This window comes from Vitis vinifera, chromosome 7 (assembly GCF_030704535.1).
Source record: "Vitis vinifera cultivar Pinot Noir 40024 chromosome 7, ASM3070453v1".
Taxonomy (NCBI): Eukaryota; Viridiplantae; Streptophyta; class Magnoliopsida; order Vitales; family Vitaceae; genus Vitis; species Vitis vinifera.
The window spans coordinates 24894803-24905658 of record NC_081811.1 but is presented as its reverse complement, the minus strand read 5'-3'; the positions used below and the strand labels follow the sequence as shown (position 1 = coordinate 24905658).

Sequence of the window (10856 nt, the reverse complement as noted above, 5' to 3'; positions counted from 1 at the left end):
TTCATAGCACCATTAAAAGGGACAATTGTGTTTTCAACTCATTTAGGGTTCATAATTAATATAAGGTCTTCCAATCACTCATAATTGATGATAAGCATATGAGATAGTAATTGATAAAAATACCCACTTGACTCATTTTTGTCTTTATTTTACTACTTGCCACTATTTTTTCTTATTTAACCATTTTTTAATTTTTCATTATTTTTTAAACTCTTTTATAAATAAAACATTATTTTTTATTTTTAAATTATAAATAAACAAAAATTATATTAATGATTCAAAGACTATTTTAAAAAATATTTTCTAAAAAAAATATTAATTTAAATAAATAAAAATTATCTTTTACATTTATTTTTATCTTTTACATTTTAGAAGTAAAAAATTTAATGATTAAAATACCATTTAAAATAAATATATTCACTATTTAAAAATTTTTTATACTAAAAAGTATTTTAAAGTTTTTTTTATTATTATAAAATAAAAAGTTTAATTTTTTTTAATATTTTTCCTTCCTTATTTTAATAACTTTTTTAACATGACTTTTAGTAATAAGTTATATGAAATATTACAAATTTGTTTATTAATGATTTTTTTTAATGATTTGAATTAATTGAAAATTTATTAAAATAAGAAAAAGAAAAAAAAAATAAACAGTATGGATGAAGAGTTTTTATTTTAAATACTCCATTAAAATGTTTTCATATGATCTAATTTTAGAAGTGGATTATATCAATACATAGTAGAGATTGAATTTTTCTTATATAAAATGGTTGAAAGGTATATTTACTTATTTTTTATTTTTTTTTATTTTTAAAAAAATTATTTATTCATTTATTACATTAACTGTACAAGGAAAATGTACTAAGTGTACAAAGGCTTATAATGCTACCATTTGTTAAAGATTATAATAGATTATGAGTCATTCCTTTATTTTTCTTATCACTCACGAATTATGCATATATGTCATGCCCTCATGGAAATTCCAATACTTTCTCCAATAATTATATTTGGGGAAAATTTTTTTTTGACATTAAGTCATCCACCATCTTCTCAACCAAATAATTGGAAATATGGTTAAACACTCCTATGTGAACATGGACATATAATTTAGGAGGGATATGAAATTTATGTCATTGTATAAGAGTATTACACTAACTGTACAAGAGAAATGTACTAATTATAAAAAAGTGTATAAGATTATTCTTTGTGAATTATTTTAATAAATTTTAAATCACTTTTTTATTTTCCTTATCATCCAAGGATTGTATGTCTATGTCATGCATTTTATTTAATTCTCACATGGAAATTATAATATTTTCCCTAATAATGATATTTGGAGAAAAAAAATTGATCCTAAGTCATCCATCATTTTCTTAACCAAATCATTGAAAATATGATTAATACACCTACATGAACATATAACTTATGAGAAATATGAAATTTGTGTCATTGTACAAGGGTATTACACTAACCGTACAAAGGAAATGTGCTAAGTGTATAAGGGTGTACAAGGCTCCTAATAGGTTTTGTACAATTTTTAAACAACTTGAATTTGACATTAAGACATTATTGATAGTTTTTTTTTCTTTTTTTACCAAACTATGTCATTAAAACATTCTCTATAAAAATTAACACATAGAAAATAAAATTAAAATTAATCATGTTTGAATTGTTCATTGTAAGTAAACTAAATGAAATATATATTTTTACTATTTTGCCTTTATAAGCATAATTTCATTGTTGTTAATAGAGATTAAAAAAAATTACATTTAAATGGAATTAAAAATAAAAAAAAGTTATTTTTATAACATTTTTATTTTTTTAAATCATTAATTTAAATTATGAAATTAGTTTTAAAATTAAAAATATTTTTTGTAATTATAGTTTTGAAGATTTCACGATTTTTATCTTATTACTTCGAAAAAATTGTTTTAATAAGAAAATATTTATTTTAATGATTTTAAATATTTAAATCTTTATTAAAAAATATTTAGGATTAGTGTGGAGAGCAATTAGGTAATTTTGGAATGGAGAAATTTTGAATATTTTGAAGACTTTAATTCGGCCAAAAAGTTGGTAAATTAGTATTAAAAATATTGTCTTCTTGATTATTATATATATATATATATATATATATATATATATGCATATGAGTGTTTACATTATTTTCGAAATAATAAACACCATGTGTCTAATTTGCAAGTTAGAAAAAAAAAATTAATACTATTTTATGAGGTATTTAAAAAGTATTCATTATATGTTCTATAAATTTGAAAAAATATAATATTTGATGATACCTAATTTACAAGTTAGAACAAACAAATAATACTAATATTTTATGAGGTGTTTAAAAAATTATTTAATATATATGAGAAATAATATAAGTTTGAAATAAAGAATCATATTTAAAATTATAATCATATTTATCAAATTTTTTACTAAGATTATATTTGATTCTTTTAATATATTTATACTCATTTATTTAAAAAATGAAAAACTATTTTTTGTAAACATGTTCTATTACCTTTCAAGTAAAAAATTAGATAAGTTTGAAAGTCAATAAAAAAAATTAAATACCACTTTCAATAATTTTTAGATAAAATTTTATATAATATATTTTATTTGAAATTTTATTTCTAAAGTTTAACTAAAAAATTGTATTGACAATTTTCTTATTGTGAGTCAAAATACTTTGCATTAGTCTATCTAGATAAAAAAAAATTATTAATATAATATTAGAACTTCATATCTTAGTTATTTTTTTCAATAAATTTATCTTTTTAAAAATTTTAAAATAAAAACATTAAAAATTAAAAAGTTAAAAGGATATATATATATATATATATATATATATATATATATATATATATAATAAAGTGAAGTGATAGTCAATTTAAATTTTTTTCAAAATATGGTTAATGTAGAAAATATAAAAAATAATTAAAAATAATAGAAAAATATAAATGAAAGGGTAATATAAATTTAAAATAAAAAATGAAAATTAAACTAAAAGATGAATATAAAAAGATAAAAAATAATTGGATGAAAAATCTCAAAATTTTTATCATGGCTTATAATAAGAGCAACAAGATTCAATATCTTTAAAAATGAAAAACAAAAAAGCAAAAAGATTCAATATCTTTAAAAATGAAAAACAAAAAAACATTATTGCTTTTTATTTGACATAAAATATAAATATAGATTGGAAGAAAAAGAAAAAGAAAGTTAGAAATGAGTAATACTTAATAGGGAATAGAAAAGGGATAAAAAAACAAAAAAAAAAATTGAAATTTACACTCACTTGTACCTATATAAGGGTTAAGGGTATTTTAGGGATTAATAAAAGACAACATCCTTCATATTAATTTTCATATTTTATTTGGATCTTGAGCTTAAATATGTATGATATATGAACCAAATGTTAATTTTTGGGCCTAACGGATCCCAAAACACAATTCTCCCTTTAATCATTGCATTTAATGTTGTTACACTGAAGATTCTTTTAGAACATTTCTTGGTTTTTGTCTTCCACTGTGGGTCCACATGTTGTCTCCTAATTGCTCGAGAGAATAACTGTTCCTAACAAAAGAATATTCTTTGAAACTGTCTTATCATAGTATCAAGAACATGGTTACGTAGCCGTGTTCATGAGGTGAATACGACCTAATGGTCGTGTTCTCAAGAATACGACCTAATGGTCGTGTTCTCAAGAACACGACCTCCATAAGGTTAACTCGTGTTTGTGCCCCAAGATGACTTCCTTATGGTTCCTTAAGGTTAACTCTCACACCATACACAGGTACTTTTTTGTTTGTATATACATATAAAGCAAAAATTAACACACTGGTTTATCGACCTCATGAGGCTATTAATTACAATCTGTCTCCATGTAAGATACGTTTGAAGAAACTCCATTGATGCACAGCATATGATCCATGCACAAAATGACGGGGGATACCTTAACTCCTTATGAGGGAAGAATCCTTTCCATTTTGTGGTGTATATGGAAAAGAAGAAAGAGGCAATGAGGGATACTGTTTTGCTGGAAAGACAATTTGGAAGTGAGTTAATGGTAAATATTTCACCAAAGAGAAGTTTCAAATTAACTATAACTCAACACAGCAACCTGCATTTTGAGATAACAAAACAACAAAGTAGGATGACTGGACTGGAAAGGCTCTGCTTCCGCTTTGAAAACAAGCCACTAAACGTGCATAGCGGCTATATTACGTTGGTAATAAGGCATGGTATGTGTGAGATGTTAGAGACAATATCAAATTAGAATTCATTAAAGGAAAAGTTACTCAAGATGTACCCAAATTCGTATTCCAATAAAATTCTCTTATAATAATAAGATAAAGACTATATGAATCAGAAAAAGATAAGGATTAGAAAAAGCCTAATCAAGGAACATGGATGCGCCCTCCAGAAAATACACCCTCTTAGCCACAAAGTTGATCAGCCTTCTAAGGGATTGTTTGTGTGAGATGTGATCAGAACTTTAAGGAAAATGGGTCTCTACCCTCCCACATCCCTACTTAGTTTTCTTCCACAGACAACTATTGTACATGCGTATTCTAAAGCCAAAAGATTTAACCTGGCACGCCTCTGGTAGAACTTGGTCGTCTTCTTGAAAATAGAACTGCAACTCATATCACCGACAATAGATGAGGTTATAATGTGTAGATGGACATATACAGTTCGGCAAATTGGGATAAAATAAATAGCAAATAACAAACTTCACTACCTGTACTCATCACTGAATCCATATGAGAATACTATGTCTGAATATTCCTCTAACATGGTCACCTGCACATGAGTTCATCGAATTCAAAGCCCTCTCATCATCCGGTTTCTCAAACTCGTGGGCTTCAAAAAATCTACCAAAAATTGAAAACAAAGAAATAAAAATAAAAGACATGAGAGTTCCAAATGCAACCATGTCCCACTCTACAATGATCTCCTCCTTCTGCTCTTGGCTTCTCATGGACCAATCATCGAATGCTTGGTGGATGAAATACAGTGGGAACTCAATACACCTGTTGCATGCCCGATTTCAACTCCTGAAAATCAACAGATCTTCCCCCATAGACCAAGGATTTGAATACTGATATTATGATCGGAAAAACTGAACTGTTACAACATGCATAAATGGGACCGTTGTCCTTCTCAATCGAAACCGTTGTTCCCCTTATGGTTCCCTCAACCTCAGCGCACACAGTTCGTAAATAAGCTTAACCACACGGTTCAGATATGCATTCTCATCCGAAACTGACGGCAACATAGGCCGACCTATATTTTCATCAATGTAATTCTCAAGAACTCGAGTAGATAGATGCCGGGGCAGAGCAATTCGCGATCCGGACTGGGCTCAGAATCTCAAATCCAAACGTTCGATTTCTGGCCGAGGTGGGAGCACCATACGGTAGGTCGGTAGGGCCGAGAGTGTCTATGTTGTCTGACAGTGACTGGGCTACGTGCTGCATGTTAACTGTATTAAGGTTGGAGACTAGAATCATTAGGAGTTACGAAAACCATGCACGTCTTTTTAAATTATAACTTATTAGTGTTTGAAAAGGATTTAAATTGGACAAAGAGACGTGAAATTCTAAGTTTTTATCGTTGGTTAGAGAATTTTAAGTTTTGTAAATTTCAACTTCTTATTAGAATCGAACTTCCCAAGTTTTTACCTCTTATGAATTCCTAATTCTGATAAGAATCAAACTTTGTGGTTATAAAAGGTGTTGAAATTGTTTCAAATCATTCCATTCAAAGGGTTTGAGTGAGTTCTCCATCTTCTCTTTTTGTTTTTCCCTTTCTTTTTTCTTTACGATTTTTGTTAAGTCATGCTAAATTTTTTTTTTTATATATATATTGTATCTCTTCTTCTATATTGTTTATTTTCTTTAACATTATTTATTTTTTTAATTCAAAATAACATTTTTATTTATTTTATCCATTTAATTTTACTCTTCTATAAAAAAAATTAAAAAAAAATCAGTGCATTTAGATACATTTTTTTGTTTTAATATTAGGTTTTAATTTTTCTAACTCGGTTCGACTTTTATTTAAACAGTAATTAAACTTGTAATATCTAATGCAAGCAGGTTATTTATTCACTCTACGGTTGTATTTTGACTATTTATAGCTTATAATAAAATTAATCAAAGCATAATTTTGTAACTGTTTGACTGCACTTAAAGAATCAAGGAGAATCTACATATAGAAGTATTCTTGACATTCAATAGCAATGTCCTTAAAAAGGAAGATTGATTTTCTTATACATAATGTTTTCTTCAATCAATATACGAGTTCACTAGAATGTTTTGTCTTGCAGAGTACATCATTTGAAAATGGAGGTGGCATGGACGAGGCACTGGACTTCTATTTTTGGGCTGTTAATAATTATTCAATTCTTCTTCTGTAATCACTCTTTCGCGGAGGACCCAGAAAGGTTTTTTTTTTTTTTTTTTTCCATCACTTAAAATTTTTATTTTTAATTTTTTATTATATACTCATATTTATAAAAATCTCAATAAAAATTTATTTATTTATTTAAATTGCAGGAGTATTATAGGCGAAAACAACAATGATGAATCGACACATGGGGTACAGCTACAAATAGATGGTGACAAAGTAAGATTTTCGATCCTTAACAATTAAATACAATTTTAGAAAGGAAAAAAGATGGCATCATGTAAAACATATTAAACTAGAATTTTCATACTTTTTATGGAAGCATTTTAATTGATATGCAACTAATTTTTCTATAAATTTAAATCGATTTTTTTTTTTTGGGTATAGCTTCAACAAAAAAAGGAAAATTCTGGCAATATTAACGAAAATATATGTTTCAGGTGGTGATGGATAATGGCATCATACAACTCACCTTGGCGAAACCAGAGGGCTCTGTGGTGGGAATAAAATACAAAGGAGTTGAAAATTTACTTAGTCACCGTTACAAAGAAAGTAGTAGAGGGTATATATGTTTCCTTATTTTGTTTTAGCATAATCAAATATTTTTATTTTGTTATACAAATTTCTCATAGTTGATTAATCCAATGGGTTTAGGTATTGGGATTGCGTTTGGCAAGAAAATGGACAATGGGTGTAAGTTTATTTCTTTCTCATCTAACCTTAACGTTTACTCTTTCGTTGTTGCATAGATTTTAATTTAGAAAATGTGCAGTTTTTTAGGGAATAGTTTTCGAGTCATAAACCAAAATGAAAGCCAAGTGGAGGTCTCATTCAAAAGACCATGGGATCCTTCCGACGATTCAGGGCCTCGTTTAAGCGTCGACAAGAGGTGCAACTGCAGCCTAACTTTATATTACCCTTTTTGAGACTTAGAAACAAGCTTCTGAGTTTTTGTTATTATACATGGAGGAATGGCTTTGCAGGTTCATAATGTTGCGTGGCTCCTCAGGGTTCTATGCATATGCCATATATGAACGCTTACAAGGATGGCATGGCACATCTCTATGGCAAACCAGACTTGTTTTCAAGCTTCAAGAAGACCTGTAATTGTTATTATACCTTTTCTTTTTTAACTTTCATAGAAAAAGCTTAGCAAGAGCACTTCTTGAGGTTGAAGAAATTTTTTTTAATGTTGATATGGTGTCAATGATTAGGTTTGACTACATGGCCATCTCGGACACCAGACAAAGGGTGATGCCAACGGCTGAAGATCGTGCAAGGGGTAAGCCCCTTGCCTACCCGGAAGCTGTTCTGCTAACGAACCCATCCAATCCTGACCTCAAAGGAGAGGTGGACGACAAATACCAATACGCTTCTGATAGCAAAGACAATAAGGTACATGGGTGGATCAGCCAGAAATCTGGAGTAGGGTTCTGGATTATCACGCCCAGTGATGAATTCCGAATTTCTGGACCTCTCAAGCAAGAGCTCACCTCTCATGCTGGCCCTGTCTCCCTTTCTGTAAGTATAACAACAATTAACAATGGTTTCCTCTCATTAGTCTCTCTGAGACGTTGTTATATGCCTACTGAACTTAGAAAGGAGATGATAACATTCATGTTGAGACTTGAGAACTCCTCAAGACTTGTTTTATGTTGCTATCCTTTATTTTTCTCCTTTTTTGGTTATAGTTTTTATCTTCCTAGCTTCTTAACGCATCAATTTACATCCAGGTGTTTACGAGTTCTCATTACGTTGGGAAGCCTGAAGAAGAAATATTTAAAGACGGGGAAGCATGGAAAAAGGTTTTTGGTCCTATTTTCATTTATCTGAACTCGGTTTCAAACAAAAAAGAGGCCCTTTCACTCTGGAACGACGCCAAACAACAGGTACTACCATTTCATCTATGTACTCTTGCTTCTCTAAGGAGCCTCGCATAAATTAATCCATCAACTGATCATTCTTTGTATATGTTAATTAGATGTTGAAAGAAGTTGACAGCTGGCCATATAGCTTCCCACTCTCACAGGACTTCCCCAAGTCTCATCAACGCGGATCTGTCCAGGGTCGTTTACTAGTCCTGGACAAGTATGTCTCTCACCTCCCTCAACTGGATTTACATTGTACAATTCATACAAAACCAATAAATGTTAATTAATATTCATGTTGTTTCAGATACATCAACCAAGCACCTACACCGGCAAGCCTTGCTTACGTGGGATTGAGTCTACCTGGTGAAGCAGGATCATGGCAAACAGAGACCAAGGTTGTTCTTTGGTACCTGAAACAGTTGTCTTAATAACCCATGGATGAAGTGTGTTGGGGGCACTAATTTACGTAATATTGTTGCATGTGTGTTTTCAGGGTTATCAGTTTTGGACACAAGCTGACAAGGAGGGGACTTTCTCCATTAGAGCTGTCCGAGCCGGAACCTACAATTTGTTCGCCTGGGTTCCTGGTATCATGGGGGATTACAAATATGATGCCATTATTACCATCAAACCAGGTTTTAAACTTCTCAATTCATTGCTTCTGTTACTTATGAGAGAGCAAAGTGTTACAGACCCGCTTGCCGCTCCTTAGAATAGATACAGTGGTCATTCAATTGTTTATACTGCATTTCAACGATTCACAATTTTAAGAAATTAATCGAAAAAATGCAGGAAATAAAATCAAACTGGGGAATATTGTATTTGAGCCTCCAAGACATGGACCTACACTCTGGGAAATCGGCATCCCAGACCGGACGGCTGCTGAATTCTTCGTGCCCGACGTCGACCCAAAATTTATTAACAAACTATATGTCAAACAAGACAAGTAAATACTAAATAGCTCTCACCCAGACAATTGTTACTTGCTTTTAAGTTCTAACAGTGATAATATAAATTGGCAAATTGAACCACTCCCCTAATCTCCTTTTTTTAACTGCAGGTTCCGGCAATACGGATTATGGGACCGGTATGCAGATATATATCCAAACCAGGATCTCGTGTACACTGTGGGTAAAAGCGATTACCGAAAAGATTGGTTCTTTGCTCATGTGAACAGGTGTGTTTTCATCATTCAACCTTGTCTGCTTTATTGTGTTCTTGCTTCTAATATTGTATTGCACTGCAGGCACGTGACCGATGACACATTCCTAGGAACCACATGGCAGATTGTATTTGATCTTCCAGTTGTGGACATGGCCGCCACTTACAAATTTCGATTGGTGTTGGCAGGAGCAAGTCTGGCTCAATTGCAGGTAACAGAAAATTTCTTTTCTTTTCTCTAGTTCGTTGTAGAGTATAAACTCATTCTTGCCAATATAATTTTGAGAATTGTGTTGTTAAAGGTTCGGCTCAACGACCCGAATGCGACACGGCCACTTCTATCAACAGAACTAATAGGGAGGGAGAACCTGATAGCTAGACATGGGATTCATGGGCTACTACGGTCGTATACGGCAGATATACCCGGGTTCCTCTTTGTTGAAGGTTGCAATACAATCTATTTGACTCAGACGCGAGCCTCAAACTCTTTCCAGGGAGTCATGTATGACTACATCCGTTTGGAGGGTCCTCCCCAGTAGGAGATTAATCACCTTTTTTTTTTTTTTTCAGTCCAGTTTCCCCATCGTGGCTTGGAACGGTTGCTTTGTATAATGTGGATTGGATAATTTTTTAATAGGTGGATATATCATATGGTGTGTGGTCTATATATCTGGACAGTCCAACTTTCAATATAAGTCATTCAACTGTGGTGCAAACTAATGGGACCACAATGTTTATAAAATAGTCTTAATTAGATAAAAGTGCAAAATAATACACAAATTTTAATAAATCCGTTAATATTCACTAACTAATTGGTACGATACCAAAAAGTTATATCCTTCTCTTCTCTGTTTTTGTTTTCTACATCACTTGATTTGACTTTTTTAAAGCCTTATAAAAGCTTAAAAAGAAATTGTGATTTTCAAGGATGGGCATGTACTTGGAGACACTATTTTTTCTTTTTCATTTTTTACGATCTTTCCCTTCTTGGTTTTTCATACTTTCACTTTATTTTTCATCATTTGCATTCATCTATGGAATGTTTCCAAAATATGAAAAGTAAGGTATAGAAGATGAATTGAAAATTGGTAAGTGAGATTGAAGAAGAAGAATTATTTTGGAATAGACCAAAAATGGTGAATGTACCAAAGAATTATGTGCATTAGGTGAGTGGGAAAAGAGGATGGTGTAGAGAAACTTTAATATAGTGTATTTAATGATGGCATTGGCGTATATAGTCAATATCTATATATAATATAAATTTAAATTAGTTAATTTTTTTTTATGTTTCTATAAAACGTATGTTGTTTACATGAAACATGTTAGTTTTTAAATTTGGTTTGGTTAAAAAGAGAGTGTTAGACATTCGATCTTACTCATATTCAATTATATTTGAATCCAAGGTTG

At 30.6% G+C, this 10856-nt stretch overlaps 2 protein-coding genes across 2 annotated transcripts; both read left to right on the top strand.

Moving 5' to 3' along the window:
- The first annotated feature begins 6347 nt into the window (after positions 1-6347).
- Positions 6348-7114, top strand: LOC132254028 (uncharacterized). Its single transcript, XM_059737732.1, has 4 exons — positions 6348-6454; positions 6567-6636; positions 6858-6979; positions 7072-7114. The coding sequence occupies exons 1-4, from the start codon at positions 6354-6356 to the stop codon at positions 7112-7114; spliced, it is 336 nt and encodes a 111-aa protein (XP_059593715.1). The 5' UTR covers positions 6348-6353.
- Positions 7115-7196: 82 nt separating this feature from the next.
- Positions 7197-10081, top strand: LOC100855354 (rhamnogalacturonate lyase B). The gene is made up of 11 exons (XM_059738589.1): positions 7197-7306; positions 7401-7520; positions 7632-7938; positions 8151-8306; positions 8399-8505; positions 8593-8683; positions 8782-8923; positions 9081-9234; positions 9349-9465; positions 9535-9661; positions 9752-10081. Exons 2-11 carry the CDS (start codon positions 7408-7410, stop codon positions 9986-9988), a joined length of 1551 nt encoding a protein of 516 aa, XP_059594572.1. The 5' UTR covers positions 7197-7306; positions 7401-7407; the 3' UTR covers positions 9989-10081.
- The last annotated feature ends 775 nt before the right edge of the window (positions 10082-10856 follow it).